The following is a 19,398-nucleotide window of genomic DNA, read 5'->3' on the forward strand; positions in this document are numbered from 1 at the left end:
TCTGCTACCACTGGGAATTTCTCTCCTGTCCAATTTCATACCTCTACCCACTGTTTTTAATCACTGTTGTGCCTGCTTCTTTCCTCAGAACAGATGAAGAATGCCTTTTATTCAAAAGCTTATCTAACTTTATCCCAGCCATGCCACTGGTCCAATAAAAGATACCACCTACAAATATCCTTGCCTCTCACATAATTGCGGATCATCCCAGCTACAACATCGTTCTAACACTATCTATAATCACTAGGAAAAATCTTCTTACAGAACTTGGAACTAAACATATTATTCCTGATTCTCAGCAATCTTTTGTTTTTTTAGCAGATGAAACTTGCTGGCAAAGTGTGTGCTCCGTCTCCCTGTAGCAGCATGTCCACACAAAAGATAACCTATTACTGCTAATGTTTAGCCAGCTCAAGCAAAAGATGGCAGTGATTTTCTTGTGCATCAGTTCTTCATATGCAAAATGGGGATTATAATACTACTTCCCTTCTTGGGGTATTGTGCAAAAATATCCTATGAAAAACTACTGACACACTACTGTATAGAAAACCCTATAAGGAAATTAATAACTCTTCAATGCAAAACATGTATGGTATACAATAAATAAGGAATACAGTCATACAACGAACAATGAAGATAAAGTACTAGATAGCCTCTCATTCAGTGAGCACTGTTTCTCCTGTACACTGAATGAGGCAGCAATCCTGTGGAAAATGCAGTAGCATACAATCATGTAATTAAAGACTGTATCATGTGATTATGTAATTAAACATCAGGCAACCTTAATTCTAGATTTCTGTTTGATTTTGCAACCTTAATGATGTTCTTTTAATATAACCATTTTGATTTTGAGCTGTTTTGGTGGAATACTCAAAGTTTAAAATGATTTCATGGTCCATTATAATCTACTTGATGCTCACTAATCTCTGCATTTCACAAGCGACAACAACCCCCTGACCAATCCTATTCTTCCACTCAATGTTTTTACTACATCTCTCTCGTCTGTTGGCCACCTGGTAATTTCTTTTACAGCTTGTTTTTATTTACATAGAGTTTTACACAAACCCTTGTTCTATCTGCTAGTTAGCTCTGCTGTGCCTGTTTCTCTTCTAGAGACCCAAGGAAAGGTACTGTGCTTGTCTAAGTCTATCCAAACCATGCAGTTAGTCCAATAAAAGATATCAGCTGCAAAAATTATTGACTTCTGCATAATTTTGCCTCTGGACCATCATAGCTACAATATCCCTTCAGCACTACCAAAGTTTAAAATACATTCTTGAAGTTTTTCAGCTACTTATTTAACAAGTTCTATATAAAGTGTATTATTTAAATTTTCCCTAAATCTCCAATCCCTAATTGTGTGCTTAGCCATTTTCTAGATTTTTTTAAGCTGTTCCACATATTTTTAGAATAGCTTGTACTAAATATTCATAGTTACTGATAGAGATAACAAGGTTCTTCTGCTGACTCACTCTCATATCGGGTGCCAGGACTTTGCATGTAGAGGCAAAATTATTTCTGCTTACTCACTATAACAAATCAGGTGAATCCTTTTACCACCAGCACAAATTATAAGAAGATTAGTGTATCACGGGGCTCTTAAAGGGAAAAAATACATTAGCCTCAGGAGACAGCAAAAATTAAGGCCTATTTATAAGCAGTAAGTTAATACAAAACCCCAGATACGAGGAAAAGTTTGAAATAATCCTGCATATATGCATCTATTTTGTAGGAGCAGAATAGGAATTTGTCCTTCTAACACAGAGGATACAAATGTATTTACAGGAAAAGAGGCCCTTTCAGCCTCTTAGTCTCTAACCAAAACCAAGGTTATTGACGTAACACTTAATTTCAGTTCTGTGTGCTCTAAACTTAATCCAGCAAGATAATGAGCTGTTCCTGGAGTGCTAGTGAACACTTAATTGCCAGTGGAATCAAGAGGACTTGAAGGCAATCAGTACCTTGCAGAATTGAGCCTTCTAAACCCAATACTTACATACAGCTGTTCATAAACTGATGGTTGTACATGGAATATTTTGTGGCAGCAGCTACATTTTTCATCAGGCTGCATTATAATTATGCACACAAATATAATTGGATTTAAACAGTGACTGAATTTAATGTATGCCTTGCAGATGATGTACAAAAATCATCTTATTTGGAAGGAGGAGAAGACTAGGCAGATAAAAATATCAACTACTTAATAAGCAACGTTAAACCCAATTTTACTTTCAAATAATGCTCACTGTTTTTGTATGTGATTCCATATTATTATCTCTTTGCTGATGTGCTATAATTTAATTCTTATTTTTATGATGTTTAGACATTCAGGTTGTAGTCAATTCTTCTCCTTCAGATGAATTAAATGGGGAAGGGAAACGCTAGTTTCCAAGGTATTTTTCAAGCACTAAGCTCTGTAGCCTACAAAGGGTGCTTTGGGGCTTATTGTTAATACCGTCTCCTGCCAATTTTTCCTGCAATCTGTTTTGGCAATTTGAAAGTGTAGTTTATGTTTGAACAAGTAAACAAGATTAGCAAATGTGCCAATAGATTCCACATAAGGAATTGTTACTCAAATGTATGATAACAGCCAGGTTCTAATCTCAGATGCACACCAAACAAGCACAATAACATCATGATTTCTTTTTCCCTTTCAACATGGAGAGAGGACATGCACATGTCAAACCTGAGATGGAACACTGTCTCCTATTCTAGGCATCTTGGGGGTGGGGGGAGGGGAAGAGAAGAGAAGAGAGGGAAAAATCAGATGATTCATTTTAGGGGCAAATTCTGCCCTGTAGAGAGTTTCATAAATGCAACTGAGGAGAGAATGCAACCAAGAGCACATCAAAATGTACAACAATTTGCATAAGAGATGAAACACAGATGATCTTGCATGAACAGATTTTGATTTAAATGGAAACAATTTACTATAACTCAAAATTTATTTCTAAGAAAACTGCATATTCACATCAAAATTTAATCATCAACCAATGCTTAAATGTTATTTTTGTAAAAACGGGACAAGAGTGTCTGTTAATTTAATTCCTGGTATGTTAGGCTGACACAAAATGGGAGTTTGGGATTATAATTTTTTTTTCCTGTTTTTGCAGAATAAACTGAAACCAGCTCTTTACTATTTTTACAGCAGACATGGGCAAGGACATCACAACTTGGTTTTCTAGCTCCTGAAAGACCATTTCAGGGTCAATATTAGGAAAAACTTCTTCAAAGCTAGGGTGTCCAGACTGTGGAATAGGCTCATCTAGAGGTGGTGCAATCGCCTACCCTGAAATCTTCAAGATGAGAATTGGATGGTTACCTCGCTGAGGTCACCTGACTCCCAGTTGTCTTTCCTGCCCGGTGCAGGGGGGCCTTGACCCAATGATCCCCCGAGGTCCCTTCCAGCCTCGCAATCTATGAATCTATTAAACCACTTATTTTTATTTGACTGCCATCTCCTTCCCAGTTCCAACCCTTTGTGTGATGTGTAGAAAGACAACTAGGTAACTACTTTTCTAGCTTTCAGAGAGGAAAGCTATGGATATAAACTTGTTTCTGTTTATGCGTATGTGCACGTTTATGTATATGTTTCTGTGACGGGCTAGCTGGCAGTGACCTAGCCCAGGGGTTTTGAAAGGGCAAAAGATGATTGGAGGACTTGGGATTCCCTTTCCTCACCAATCAGGCCCCAGGGACTCACCCTCCCATGTCCTTGGGTCACCTGGAGGGGGATAAAAGGGGCAGCATGGGCTGACTCAGGAGAGAGACCAGCAAGAGACAACAAGGAAGGAGCTTCACAGAGCTGGCAAGAGCTGAGCCTGCAGGGCAGGAGCAGTGCCCTGGAAGAGCCTGAAAGAGCAGGACCTGCAGGCAGCAGTGGGACTCTCAGCAACGTGGCATGCAGCTGGCAGGAGAGGCTCCCCACTGGGCTCCAGGATCCCCTATGAGAGGCTGCAGCCAGCAGCCGAGGCTCTCCTCAGTCCAGGAAGGATCTGAGCAGTGACCTGAGAGGTTCTCAGCTCTGCTTCCAGCTCCTCCGATCAGAGGCCAGGCAACTTGACATGAGGCAGGGGCTCCAGGAAGGTCAGGACCCCTAGCAGACTGCAGCTGTATGGCAGTGTTCTTGCCTACCATGTGGGAGATCTGGGTTCAAGTCCCAGCTAGACTGACTTGGGGTGAGTGCAGTAACAAGAAGCAAATCTTGCAGTGGAAAGGGACCATTGTGCTTTTTCCCCCTCCAGGTACCAAGGCCCTATATTTCCTTGACATTCTGCATTTTGTGCCTTTTTATATTTCACCAACCCGTATAGTTTGTTCTGCTGTTTGTGTTTTATATTTTGTTAACCCTGTTTTTTGTCAACCTTTGTTGAATCCTTCCCCCTTGGGGCACTGTAGTGTCCACTATATCCTCTGATTTATGCCTGTTATGTTCCCAGTATTAAAAGGTATATGGTTAAGTCCCCATTGGTGGTCTGGCTCTGCTCTATAGAGGGAGGAGAGTCCCTAGACCTGCCACAGCGCTTGTGCACCTGCTTTGATCCCTTCAATTGGAGAGGGGATACCTCTTGAAGTACCGCCCGGGTTACATTTCTATTTATGTTAATTAAATTCACTGTCTTGAAAGTGACAGAATACTTACACTGGGCAGACGTTAGAACTAAATAGATGTAATGCAGGCACATACTATGAAAGTTTCTATATGCTATCCTGTTTATCCAGCCGTGCCAGCAATACCCCTTTACCTAGGCTAGCACTTCTAAAATTTTTAAAGACAGCAGGCTAAAGGCATCCGTGAAAAAAAATGCCAGCTCTTCCACTTCATTCATTTTTTGACTATGGAAATATAATAGAGTAAGTCTTCTGTTGCAAAGAACTCAGATTGTGTCAGAATGTTTTTGACACTATGGACTCCTATTTGAAATTTCTGGGTTTATCTTATGAATCATGCATAGGAATTTACACACCTAACAGTTGCTAATATTGCATAACCTCTTAAAAAGACCTTACAGCACTGTGGTTGAGAATCACTGATCTAGATTCTGGGGTTCTCCTTCATAAATACAGTCCCTTCCATCAAACTGGACACATTTGACTTTTGTTTTCTGTTTGACAAGCATTTATCAGAAACAAAACTGACAACAACTTACCATATTTACCTGAATCCAAGACAAAGTGTTTTACCCCCATTCAACATAAAGAAACTCCTCATCTTAGATTCAAGTACAAAGGGAGACAAAATATGCTGCTCTGACTGCTGCCCCCCACAATCAACTGCCCCCTGCAGCCTCTGCTCCTCTTCCCACTGCCCGCTCCTTCCTGCAGCTCAAGTATCCATCTGGGGCCCCACTCTAGCCCAGGTCAGGGAACAAGGAGCATATCTGCTGCCTCCAGCCCCAGCCCAGCCCCAAAGCAGCAGCAGCTCTGTCCCAAACTCCAGAGCTGAAGATGCTAAGACTGCAACAGCTGCTGCATGGCTGGACTGGGGCCAGAGCAATCAGAAGCTCTGTGTTCTCCATCCTGGGACAGAGTGGGGCCCATCCAGAGCTGGAACTGGAAGGGGAAGTTAAGTGGCTGCAACGGGGGGTGGAGGGGAGGGTAAGAGCAGAGCCTGCAGGGAGGAAACACTGGACACTAAGAACTAAGGACACTAAGAACCAAGGACTTAATATGCTTTTACGAATACTATAATCTACCTGACTCCTGAATTCTTTCCACACATGAAAGGTGAGAATGGTCTTCCTTCCTTTGATAGACCTTGATCTCCCAGTCACTGGTTTCGTTTCTTCTACTAATTGTATGTCTGGTACCCCTGGCAGTTTCTCTCACCCCTTTCTACAACTGTTTTTTTACTATGTGGTGCTTGGCTTGTTCTGGTCAGGCCTGATGAAGAATTTCTTGCATTTGAAAGCTTGTCTACCTGTATCCTAACCATACATTTGGTCCATTAAAAAGATACTACCCTAAGAAATCCTTGTCTCAATTTCTGCACCAGCATGGCTACAACATCACTCTTAAACTACCACTCAGTTTCTAAGAAACTTCACCCTAATTTTTGTTCTGTCATGGACCTGTACTTATTCTATTTGTATTAGTCTTGTCTAAGCACTTCAGTGCCTGGTTTACTGCTATGGAAATAGTGCTCAAGACTCAGATTTAACATCCCCTTTCCTTCATTTGTCCACATCATATTAGCTTTTCCTTTTACATTATACTTTCATTACAACCAAGTAGTATCTTTATCTAGTGTCTGTATGTCTGTAGCATGTAGGAGTCAGATCACTATGAGAATGTTCATGAGTGCTGCAGACAAAAGAAAATATTTTTTAAAGATCTCCTTCTAGTGAAGACAGCTATGCACACAGCATGCTCACTTACCCACTCATTGAAGTTGTTGCACTTTTGTTTCAAAGAGAACCTTTTGGGAAGTGTCTGGTACTTGGCAGGGAAAAGTCAAAGAACAACTAAAAATCAAAACATAATATTTAGTACTTTTTTCTTTCACTATATTAACAACCACATAATTTTAGTAAGCAGAAAGAACTTACCTTTCAACCATCTTAATCTTAATTAGATCCTTAATCTAAACTGTTAAACACAAAGTACTCTGTGGAGAAAAAAAATCTGTAAAATAGTTATTCCCTAATTAGTTAAAACTGAATGCAATGCACAATTAACTTTCTACAAAGTAGTGCAGTTTATCTAAAGATGTTTAGAATAAGTATAATCGATGCAACTTAACATTTACCATACACGCATTTAATTCCATTTTACCCTTTAAAATGAACGGCTACTAATAAAGTCCTTTGATTTCAAGTCTACCTGTCATCTATACGTAAAGAAAAAAAAATTGTCACAACACTTTTTAGCAATGAAGAAGTGAGAGGTCAAAATCCAGGCATTAACTGTACTCCCCTGCAAAGACAAAGGAAGCTAGAAAATAAAATAATCACAGCCTAAACCAACCCAAACTTTTCTTTAAATGAAAAGAAATGCTAATGTACTGCGTTCAACAGGCAGTCAATATGGTAAGTTAAGCACCAAGGTCCTGGAGGCCAACAGATAAACCCATTCTCCCTCTCAAAAAGTAGAACAGGACAGGTTCTTGAAATTTAAAAAACATACATGTTCCACATCAGAACAAACCTTTCACTTTTTTGAGAGAGAGAGAAAAACCCCAAATCAAACCAGTCAATGTCCTGGTAATGGCAGATACCTGGTATGTTGCAGACCTACCTTTTTAACTTCCCAAATGAGTGCCCTATCCATTAACAGCAAGGTATATAAGTTGGTCAGTTGATCTTTCCTCTCTGTCCACTTCATGCAAATCAATAAAAAATTATTGGAGTAGGGTGTCATACTTCCTACATGAGTACTACGCCCACTGTGCTACAGAAGCAGTCAGTTTCTGTCACTCTCTTCCCCTCTTTCTGGTCTATTTTTTTTTCTTTAAGTAAAACAGCTCCATCAGGAGACACTGAGAGAGACCCTCGACCACGCAAGCCAATATAGCCAGGTAGTTAGAACACCCACATAGGATGTGGGAGACTCAGGTTCAAGTACCTGGGCTGAATCAAAAACAGACTAGTTTAGACTAGGGACTTAAACTTGTGACTCCTACCGCCAAGATTAATGTCTGACCCACTAAGTTATCTTCAGGGATGGTCTCTCTCTCAGATAATAAATTCCATCCTAGGCAACAAAATCCTATCCTAATGAAAGTTGCAACAAAATTAGCTGTTTCTAATGAAAAAATCATTTTGTCTAAAATTTCCCAGCCAATGCTACTCAAAAATATATTTTCTTACAAGTAAAACAACTTTTATGAAAACATATTGCTGTGCAACCAACTTGTTTCATGAGTAAAATAAATTAAAAATACATTTTTTTAAAGTTGCATACAGACAAAAGCTCTGGCAGGCAGAATTACCTAAAAGAACACATATTCTAACGAATATCTGGTGGCTTGTAAATTTATATACGGTAACAATTCTCCAGCTTGTAAAGCCAGCTAAGTATCCTACATCAAAACATAAATAAACAAACTGGAAATGTCCAAAAGACTTGGGAGGTTAGGGGCCATTTTTGGTGTTGAAGGTACTATTTTGCATTAATGACAATAAGAGAAGATGCATGATAATATTTTGCATCACGAGAATTTCTTGTTCGTAATTCATCTTGCAAGGCATTTTCCTGGATACTTTTTTCAAAGCTAAATATTAGCATTTTCTTGTATGCTAGAACTCCATTTTGTAACCTATGCATATTTTGAGAATTCTTGTTAAAAAAGCTGTCAAACAATAGATACAAAAATGTTAACAAATACGTAATTTTGCAAACAGGAATATTAAATAAAAAAGTACAATGCATATAACCTTTGTACCATAAGCATGTATTATGAAAACCTTTGATGAAAACTGGAGAGGTGAACACACATTGCCTATGTGCTGTGTACTGTACACCTTTAAGAATGTAACACACATAAGTCAGTCAGCAAATTGAATTTCTTCACCCTCACAAACATCATCCGAAACACCACCAACCTACAGTCATGCCTTTTCTTACACATACTATTTATCTGATCTGCCATTACTGCAGGATATAGTTACATACATTACTGATTTGTTCCTGAGTCCTTTTCAGCCTTTGTAATTCAGGTGTATCAGTCACAATGCTGAATCCTCTTCCTTTGCTTTCTTCAAAGTCTCTTTTGTATTTGACCTAAAAAACAGAAAACAGATAAACAGGTTGGATTTGCTCTTTTTTTTTTTCCCAATTTAATTCTAGGAATGATTGTTTTTTAAGTGAATAAAACACTCAGGGGCCACGTCTACACGTGCACTTTATTAAGTAGTAGATTAATTATCTGTGAAGTAAAGTCTCACTGCCACGTGCAACAGTATTAGGCCACAGTAAACTAACATAGGCCTGCGTAAGATAGTATTGTTGGGGACAGTACTATTTTACACTGGCATAATTTACTGCAATTAAGCACATGTGTAGAAGCTGACTGTGTTAAACTGCACCTGGTCAGCGCAGCCAGACAAATGCCAGACTTCTGCCTGACACCTAGTCACCAAGCTCTGCACTTTCAGCACCCTCATGCCCCAGTTAGCCCCTCCACTGTCCGACACTGCCACCCAGAGCCCAGAGCTGACCTCCTGTACCCCCTGCCAACCTGGGTCTGCTCCACCATGGCTCTAATTGCTGCTGTCCTGGGCTCATATTGAATGCTGGGGTCTTGAAGACTGGAGAGCTTGCAGTGCTGACACTGTGCAGCTGGGGATAGACCCTGTACACACATCTCAGCATGCTCTGTGGGCTCCCTAAGACTGCCTAGTGATAGATGACAGCAGTGCACAGGGCAGCCCTGACTGGGTGACCCAGACTGCCCATGGTCAACCCATTTTTCCCTGCAGAACAATGTGAGGATCAGGGAGGGTGAGTGTTGTGCTCTCTGCTGCAGCAGCAGAGTCCAGCAAGCAACACATTGGCTTCATACTGACCTTCAATTTATCTTGCGAGAGTCATTGCTCTCTCAGGAAAAACCATAAGTGTGCAGAAGTTTATGCTTTTTCTCTCACAGTAAAATGGCTGCTCCAAAAGAAAAAGAACTTGGGAACAAAAATGTTTAAATTCCTCCTAGGAGAGTTTCTTTTGGGAGAGTGAATGTCTGTACATGCTATGGTTTCTCTCAGAAGAGAACATAGTCCTTTAGTATCCCATCCCCCCTCTCATTCTCTCCCTTCCAGAGAGACAGTGTCCCCCTTTGTTGGACTCTGCTGTTGCAAAAGAAAGCAAAAGTTTTTCTATGAGGAGAATAAATCTGGGAAACTTCTTCTGGATTATTTAAATGTGTGTACACAACCACTGTCTCCATGGGAAAAGGGGGAGGGAGGAGCGGGTGGACGCACGAGGACTACATTCTCTTCTGAGAGAAGCCACAGCATGTACAAACATTCATTCTCCCAGGAGAGTTTCTTCTGGGAGTGATTGCAGCCTGGTTGTTCCTGAGTTATTTTTCTTCTAGAGGGGCCATTTTTAATCTGGGGGAGAAAAGTCTGAACATCTGCACTCATGATTTCTCCTTGAAGTGCAGTAAGAATTTACATTTTCCAAGGGATGTCTTGAGACTAACAAGGGGTGCCTTGAGTCTAACAAGGTTGAAAACCACTGCATTAGCATCTCAAGTTTGACATCCAGAAAGTGAGGAACACAAATAATGATTGCCTGTCAAAATCTGCATTAAGTGATTTATTGAGCTTTACATTGGAACTCTGACAAAGGCAGAAATAGAATCCTCTTCTCCAGGGGTGAATTCAACTATCTCAACCCTGAGACCCCCTTATCTCTTCATGCAATCCCCTGCTTCTCTCACTCAACATCTTCTAACTTTTGCAACAAAAAAAGCAGGAATGTTACAAATTATGCTAACCTTCAAGTTTCATAAACACAGATTTTTGCCAATCCAGGTACATCTTCTACACTGAACCTTCAGCACACATAGTGAAACTGGTTTGTGTTGAATGTTCAAAAGAACCCCAGTCCCAATTCTGCTCCAGGGTTGTTGTCAGAGTTTCTCTTCCCAACTTAGAATCTCCCCTCCTCCCTATACTCAGTCCCAGTTACCTCTTTTAGCTCCTAATTCACTCACACTCACCTGTCACCAAACCTTACTCCCAGTCCAACTCCCCTACTGTAGGTTCTTCATCCCATCAATCTATCCAGCCTTGCCCTAACTTCTTTCTTACATCAGTTTTCTCATACCACCTAGTTTATCATGTTTCTCTCCTTTCTACCTCCATTTCCCTATTCCCACACCCCGCCAACCCACAAACACTGATGCCAGTTCTGGTCCTCTTGATCCAACCACCGTAAGCCTCCCACTATTCCTCATCCACCCTCAACATTTCTCTCTCCAACAAACTGGTACTCTGCTCCCGCCATCCTGTTTCTCTCACCAGCCTGCTCTCTGTCCCTCAGCCTAGAACTCTTCATGTCTAGCTTGTTCCACTCTGCTTTCCTCCAGGCATGTAGTACTAAATACAATACTAAAATAATGTTTCTTCATAGCTTTAAAGGTGATTTAAAATATCCTCTTAACAATGGGTATGAAAAATTAGAAAACCCAAATATACGAATAACAAGATAATAAACACACTATACAGGAATTTTGCAATCAATTTTCAAAACATAATGCTAAGTCACACAAAAAAAAAAAAAAATCAAGAAGGTTTTTTTTCTTTTAGTGCCATACCTGTCTGAAATGCAATTCCCAAGCACTGACGACTACTCAGTGACTCTACAATTTACATTTAATGTTAAAAGATCCATTTTCAACTAAATCTTAAAAAGCATCTAATTCAAAAGTTGTTTTTCAATGCCTCCCATTAAAAACCATCTTATTTAAACCAGTTTTCAATTTCAAAAGATCCTATTGCTCATGTTGTTCTAAGCTGAATAAGAAAAAAACACTGAGGAATAATCTGACACTACATGGGGGGAGGATGACATGATAAATAAATAAATCATATTTCTAAGATTCAAGCCACTGGCCACATGTGTGTCTTCAACAGGCCCAACTAGAGGACTTTGTTAAACCTTGCTAGAGTTTCAACTTGAGGTTAGTAGGAAGAATCCGGACTAACAGCCTTCACTGTCTTTCTCCGTATAAGAAACCTAATCCAGGAACAAAACAGTAAAGTGTTCTGAATTTGAACCAGACCTGATTCTGGAAGTTTTGCAAGTAAGTTTTGGCATTGTGACAAAACCATTGATTAGCACAGGACTGACATATTTCACTTCTAAAAATTGTCTATCTGACCCGCCACTGCCACCTATATGTGAGAAGAATACACTTCATTTGAAATCCTAAAAAAACCTCAGCTTTTACCACTTGTATACATTTTTGCACTCATCTTTAACCTTAGCATCATTTCCAGTAGTGGACAAACAGTTCCTAAATAATTAAAAAAGCATACGAAAGCAGGAAGGCAGTCCTAAAACACAGAAAGCAAAACAAGAATACTGTAGGTAGATCATAATACTCTCTATCCATCAATAAAGATGTGAATAAAGTATTTAGACTCCAAAAATAATCCTTCATTCCAACCCATCTCAGGTATTATAAAACTTCTACAAAATGCATGCATAGCACCAACAAGCTGAATCCACTTCTCAACCACCCCGTTTCATACTAACTTGACTGGGCAGCAATAGTACTGATCCACATTCTGATTTCCAGCAACATAAGTAACAGAAAAAAATGAAATAGAAATCCAGAGTAATAGGAAGTAAAATTGCAGGAAACAACAAAACTAACATCTAAAAAGGTCATTTCTAGTGCTCTAGGTTGCATTTGTGAACATGTCTTCCATATATATTATTTTGTTAGCAGTAAGCAAGAAAAAGATTACAAGAAATTTGGAACTACAATGAATTTAACCCCAATTTTTTTCCCCCCACAGCCAGATATGTGGGGTGGAAAATTTCGTGGAAAATTTTCCAATGCTTTATTTTTCCATGGAAAAACTTCTATTTCTAAAAATTCATTGTTTCATAAAATTAATTAGTAACAATGAATGGATGTCAATGCAATATTAGGCAAGTTTGACAGTTTCAAAGTTGTAATTAATGTTTTTCAGGTGATTATCCCAACGAAAGATGTGAAAGCACACATATATGTTTTACTGATTTATAAACAGGAGGGTAAACACACCCACATAATAATCCAAACCAAAAATCTAATTATGAATTCACCTAATTGGCTGTGCAGGTGAAATCAAAACCAAAGCTAAAATTCTTGTTTCATCTCAGACTGCAAGTGAAAGCAAAACCAAAACTAGAATTGTGATTAATTTGTGTTTCACTTTCAGTTCACCCAGAGCAGTGTCTCATTTCTTTTCCTGAGTTGGGAAAGTTGGAAGTGTTTGCATGAGGTCTGTTATTTTTTTAGTGCTTCTGGTTTGAAGTAGTCATCATAATGCCTAATCAGAAAAAAAAAAGTGCATGGCATCATTATAGTGAAGTTCAAGCAATTGAAGGAAGGAAGGAAGGAAGAAAGTTGGTAGATGTAAATATTGTTGGCAGAAGTATGCCAACAATCAACAAAAATGAAGAAACATATAATAATGTGTAGAAACTGTCCTGAAAGAATACAAGCCATATACAGAAAGCTGACACAACAAAGTAGTGGAACATCATCTGAGAAAAGTCTACATCAGGCATCCCATGCAAGTAACCAAATTAATATGTTAAACAACACATAGTATAGACTAGCATCTATATTGTTTTAAAACATCATAATTTTAAAAGTTATTAATGCACCCCTGGACTATTATTTATTTAAAATATTTTCTGCTTGCACTAAGCACCCAAAATAGTTTAGACTTAATATGTTTTTTTTAATTACACAATCGATAATAAGCCCTTGTAACTGATAATGTGAGTAGCGTGAAAGCTGCATGGCAAATATTAAAGGCAAAGAATCCCCATTTAATAGTATTTGGCTGTCTTGCTCATGGGTTGAATCTTCTGGCAAAGGACACAGTAAGTGTGAATACAATGAAGACAATATTGGCAAATGGCAAAGCGATTGTGAAGGTATTGAATAATGATCATGCTGCTAGTCAGACTTTGAAGAAATTACAGAAAAAGAAACACAGAAAGGAAAGTGCACTTTTATTGCCAGGAGAAACTAGATGGGGCTTGGATACAAAGTGTTTACACAGTCTGCTGCGCACAAAGAGCTGCTTGCAGTGTGCTTCAATAGATAACACAGTATCCCAGATTATTCCCATGAACATTCGGAAGCAGATTCTCGACAACGATGTGTTCTGGGTTTGAGTTCAAGGAGCATTCAATTTGCTACTACCAGTTTCAGTGGCTATCAAGAAACTTGAAGGTAATGCACCAAGCCTTTCAAATATTCCAGAGATATTCAGATAACTGAATGAAAATCTAATTGAGCTTTTGCCTTCTTCATCTCTATCCAAAAAAGAAGAGGAAGAAGTAAAACAAATGTTTATTAAGAGATCTGAGTTTTGCTTTCATCTAGTTTATCTGGCAGAAAACTTTTTGAATCCTCAACACAGAGGGCAACATTTAATCGGAAGATGAACTATCTTCTGTTCTCGATAAAAGTATGGAAGTAGCTAAGAACGTCCCCAATATCGATGAAATAGCCATGATGACAGACACTGCCGAGTACCATGCAAAAGAAAAACTGTGGAGCAAAGACATCATTTGGCAGGAAGCAGAGAATGTGTCTCCTTTCACAAGGTGGAAGGGATACTATAGCACTGGACTGTTGTCCAGGATTGCTCTAACAATCCTAAGCAGTCCACCAACAACAGCTTCTTGTGAATGGAAATGGAAGGCTTTCAGCTCAATCAAGAAAAAAAAAAAGAGGAAAATACTAACAAATGAACGTACCACTAAGCTTGTTTCTGTTTCTCAAAAATCTCTTGCTTCTGAAGAATCAGTCAAAAGCACAATTAGTGAAGAGGATGCAGTGTGATGATAAGTTGCCCTTGCCCATACACTCATTGGTAAAACCATCCTCTAGCAAAAGAGAATGTGGTTCAAGTAGTTCTGAATCAGATTTGCCTCAATCTAATTCTGAACTGGAACTAATAAGCAGTGCAAGTGATTCTACAGATAGTGACTGTGAAACTGGAGGTGTTGCAGTGACCTCAGTGGAAGAAAGTTAAACTCTGTTGAAGCAGATGAGTGGACAACCATGGCGTATCATGCACAGTTCTTTGGGTGTGCTAAAATTAGTGTCAACAGTTGTCAGTGCCTTCTCTTTTTTTTCTTAAATTTAAACAAACAATGTAAGGGAAGTACATGCTATAATGTATTTTTTACATTTTTACCAGTACTCTAATAAAAATAATTTCTTTCCACATAAAGCTTTGAATATAACATTAAAACCACATTAAGTTGACTGCATCTATTTTTTTTCCCTAATCAAATATTTCAGTTCAAATACTTGTAACTATTGGGACATAAAATTAACATAGGTGTACTTTGAGTTTTGTTTACTAAATACAAATCAAATAAACATGCTAAATCATATCTCACTCTATTTAGGGCATTGGAAATTTTTCCGGAAAATTTTCCAATTCAAAATTTTGCAGAAAACCCATATCTTTGTTCACAGCACTTTCATATTCACAAGGAAAATAAATACACAAGCTCCAATATGTATCATTGAAACATCTTAAAATTTTGGGATTATTTTCAAAACTTTGTAAATTGTGAAAAGCCATATAAAAAGGTTTTGGGTTTTTTCCCCCCTTAAGTGGAACAAAAAATATATATTTCCACATCCTGAAGTTCTCATAAAAAACGTAGGACAGTTCCTCTCATATATTTAGATTTTCTAGAAGAGAAAACAATTCTCCCCAATCAAAAAATGCTTTTAACCTTCAGTGCCAAACAATCTGACCACTACAGAAACCCTCAGACTTGGCATAGGGTAAATACATAAAGATGGTTCTAGTGCTACCAACTGTCCTAACGCTGGGAGATTCTGTCCTTGCTCAGCATCATCCAGTAAACTGGGCAAGTAGCCTCATGTTACAGAATACAGTATGCCTGAGTAGATTTATAACCATCTGCAAATCTCTTTTCTATATTTCTATGAAGAGCTTCATAGTTTTGCCACAAGGCCACTTCTAAAGCCCTGTCCTGGCCCCAGCAGTATAAAAAGCTGCCCTGGAAAGTAGCTCAAGGCTACTAGCTCTCAGGAGCTTCTGGGGCCCAGCCAATTGGTACCTGGGGACACTACCCCTTGTGCCAGCTAGATTGCTGAAGCAGCTGTGAGAGTTCCCTGCACCCTCTACCCACTGCAGCAGCCTGGCAGTGGGGGCTGCTGCCTGGCTGTGACCTGCTGTGCACCTGCCAGACTTGGATAGGGACTGCAGAGCCAGTGGAGATGTCTGCCCCTTTGGGCCAGCTGCCAGTGGACTGCGGTTGCAGGGTTGGCCTTTGTGCGGCACTACTGCCATTTGTGCCCCCTGCCCAGCCATCTGGGCAGCTATCACCCGGAAGATGTTCCAGGTGTGGTGGCTTGCTTTGGACTGTCAAAGCATGTCCTCCTGGCCCCATTTGTCCAGGAGGTCAGCCACAGACAGCTGGGTCCAAGGTGCCTGCTCTGAGCAAGCAGGGTCCTGCCAATGGCCTCCCTAGCAGGAATTCTGGCGTCCCCTATTGGAAAGCTGAAAAATTCCTAATAAAAAAATCCCCAAATCACTCTCTAAAATACCCTCAAATTCATGTTCCTCCACAAGTAAAACAAAAGACCACTATAAAGACAGAGAGCAAGACAGAAACAGTGATCAGTTGGACAATGCTTTATTGATATATCTTACAGTGTTAAAGTAAGTCTCTTATAATAATAAAGTGAACTCTAAATACATGTTTCATGAATTCATGAATACATGTTTTGCTGCTCTCCAACAGGGCGATGGCCCCCACATAAGGGGTTTGGCCACCCCAATGGGGGATTCGGCCCTCTCACAAGGGTTACTGCCCCCCAACAGGGGGTTCAACCCCACAGAATGGGTGCAGGCCCCCAACAGGCGGAATCAGCCCCCACACAAGGGGTATGCCCCCCCAACAGGGGCTTCAGCCCCCACACAAGGGGTATGGGCCCCCTTTTAAGGCCCACATGCCCCACCCCAGCCCCCAATTGCTGCCCCCACCTGGCCCCATCCCCCAACAGTTGCTCCAGCCCCCCAATGGCTGCCCCACCCAGCTTCACCCCCCTAACTTGCACCCCCAGGCTCCCATGGCTATCCCCACAACCCCAGGCACCATCACTTAAAAAAAAAAAAAAAAAAAAAACCCAGAAAAAAAAAACAGGAAAAAAATGGGGAAAAAAGCCTCTGCTTACCTTAGAAGCGGGGGGGGCTCCAGGGCCTCCAGGCAGAGCTCCCTGGGCAGCACAGGGCAGCTGGGGGGCAGCAGGGGGTGGAGCCGCTGGGGCTGCTGCCTTACTCCACACTCTGTGGGTGGGGCCCCAGTCACCCAGACATAGCCAGACTGCAGGTAAGTACAAGGGTGGTATTTGGGGGTGAGGGGGAGGGCTTGGGTGGGGCTTAGGGGGATGGGGCCAGCCAGGGCAGGGGTTGGGGGGAGGGACCAACCCCAGCAGGGGCTGGGGGCCTCAGCAGGGGCTGGCTGGGGGAGGGGCTGGCAGAGTGGGTGGGGCTGTCAGGGTCCCCCCCATCATCCCCTCCACCCTCCTCCAGCACCTCCGACCCCTTACTCACGGGCACTGGGGCCCTGGTGCTGAAACATGCAGTCTGCCAACCATAGAAATGCTCTGGCAGCCAGAGTGTCTCCATGGAGGACCCAACCTCTGGTTGCCTCTGTGCCCTGCCACCCTTTTTTAAACATGGAGTTTTTTCAACCCCTAGATACCCAGAGGTCTAATTTTCTCCCCATGCTGCAAGTCTGCAGTGTGGGGAATATTTTTTTGTTCCCGCACATCCCTGTTGCCTGTCTCAAAGGGGTTTGAGGCAGGGCAAGAGGCACGTGTGTGCTCATGTGGACATGCTCCACTCCCTTTGGGGCCAGTTCTGTTACCCTACCATACCTTGCTTTGTGGATTCTGGAATCCTTAAGGATTATCAGCATTGTGGAAAGATTATTTTGCCATTCAACACTGAAGACATAGCCCTACCTATTTAAGCCCCATACAAGCTACCAGTTGGAGGTATGCTGTAGAGGAGACTATTTAAAATACAAATAGAAAGCTAAATAGAAAAACAAAAGTTTATGAAGTCAATAAATGGGGGCTAAGGGGTAAAGCTGTTCATCCTAATACAAGTTTTGGTTTAGTCAAAACTAGTACCCCACAAACTGAACTACTTATTAGGCTTTGCCTATTATTTGCGGGGGGGGGGGGAGGAGAGAATGGAACATATCCTGTGTCAGTTTAAAAATAGTAGTTTTAGACTACTGATATGCAAGAAAGTCAGTCCAACAGATTTGTTCATTATTCTGTATGCTTAAATTCAGATTTACTTTTCAGTTAACAACATCTGGTTTGTTTAAGGATTTCCTAAAAGTACATGGGGAAAGTATAGCAAATATAACTTTTATTTTGAATGAAATTCCCAAATAATGAAAAACACACATGATTATACTGAGAATTACATCACTATAAAGAATAATCCCTCACTCACTGGAACAGTTTTCAGTTGTAGCTGGTATGACCTTAGTAAAATAATTTTGTAGCAATATTTAACACTTAAGCATTCTCTTACAAATATTACCTACTCCTCAGCGCAGTCAGTCTCTGACCCAAAGCCCATGTAAAGAACATTACCTACTAACATCAGTGGACAACTGGCTCCCAAACTGTAACTGACCACAGTGTCTCAATATTCAATCAAATTGGGTAACTACTGTACCTCTTCTATCAGACTATGTGTTGATATCCTGTACTGAAGAAAACGTGATAAAATTGCCAGACTTGTGCCTCATCCTCCAAATCTGAGGGGTCTGCAGCTAACACCTACATGTTATGAACCAGTTTTCAGATACAGAAATGACCAATTCAGCATGAAATATATTTCTATATTAGACCGACTTTCAGGAAGAACAATTTTCCAACTATTTAGTTGGTCTAATAAAAGATCACATTTCCCAAAGAACCTGGTCTGCCTATGCCCTTAGACCAACGCGGCTACAACCAAACCCCCTAGCACTTATCAGAACCTTCCAATTTTTCATTCAAAGGCATTTTAGATGTTACTGAATGCCAAGTAGATTTCCAATATGTACAATAAACATTTATTTACGATGTGTAAGGGATTGATAAGGGCAAGATGCCCTTTAAATATACCCATTATTCATTCCTAGTGAATACACTTGACTTCTGCTTGAAACAGCGAGGGAAATGTTGAGATATGCCTTCTAATAAAAAGAAGGAAGGACTGTTAGTACCAGAAGGTACCCTGCAGGCTGAAAATGACAGTTGGGTAAGGAAGAAACACAGTTGAGAGAGTGGAGGGTAGCAGCAGGGCTCACTCACACCCGCAGAAAAAACAGGGAGAAATAGGAAGGAGTGTACAAGTGAGAAATGAATCCAGAATCAAAGTGGGTATTAAAAAAAGAATATAGAAAAGAAAGATCAGACTTCTCAAAAGAACAGACAGACTGTGTATTAAAATTGTTATCAGAGATGTTAGCTAACAACAACAGGCAGATGGATTTGGGGGGGGGAATGTTATAAATCATCATAGACCTAAAAATGTTTTTCTTTGTTAAAGGGTAGTTGGGGGAAGCAAAAGTAGCTAGGGGAACCCAAAGAAGACTGTTTACCACTTAATCTGTTCTGAGTTGCTTTATTAAAACTCCTTTACCATGCATATTAATAGCAGT

At 40.4% G+C, this 19,398-nt stretch overlaps 1 protein-coding gene across 3 annotated transcripts in view; it reads right to left on the reverse strand.

The window, feature by feature from the left end:
* The window catches only part of NEBL (nebulette), a 488,546-nt gene that overhangs the window by 263,471 nt on the left and 205,677 nt on the right, over nt 1–19,398 (reverse strand). For 2 of the 3 annotated variants that reach the window (XM_090047283.1, XM_090047284.1), the window contains exon 4: nt 8,614–8,721. In XM_090047283.1, coding sequence (XP_089903409.1) covers nt 8,614–8,721 — 108 coding nt within the window. Of the gene's footprint in view, nt 1–6,378; nt 6,465–6,548; nt 6,573–8,613; nt 8,722–19,398 lie in introns of those variants that run through there. The other variant, XM_090047275.1, reaches the window with a different exon arrangement.

Source organism: Crocodylus siamensis, chromosome 5, assembly GCF_052110815.1.
Source record: "Crocodylus siamensis isolate JL-2025a chromosome 5, ASM5211081v1, whole genome shotgun sequence".
NCBI classification, from domain to species: domain Eukaryota; kingdom Metazoa; phylum Chordata; order Crocodylia; family Crocodylidae; genus Crocodylus; species Crocodylus siamensis.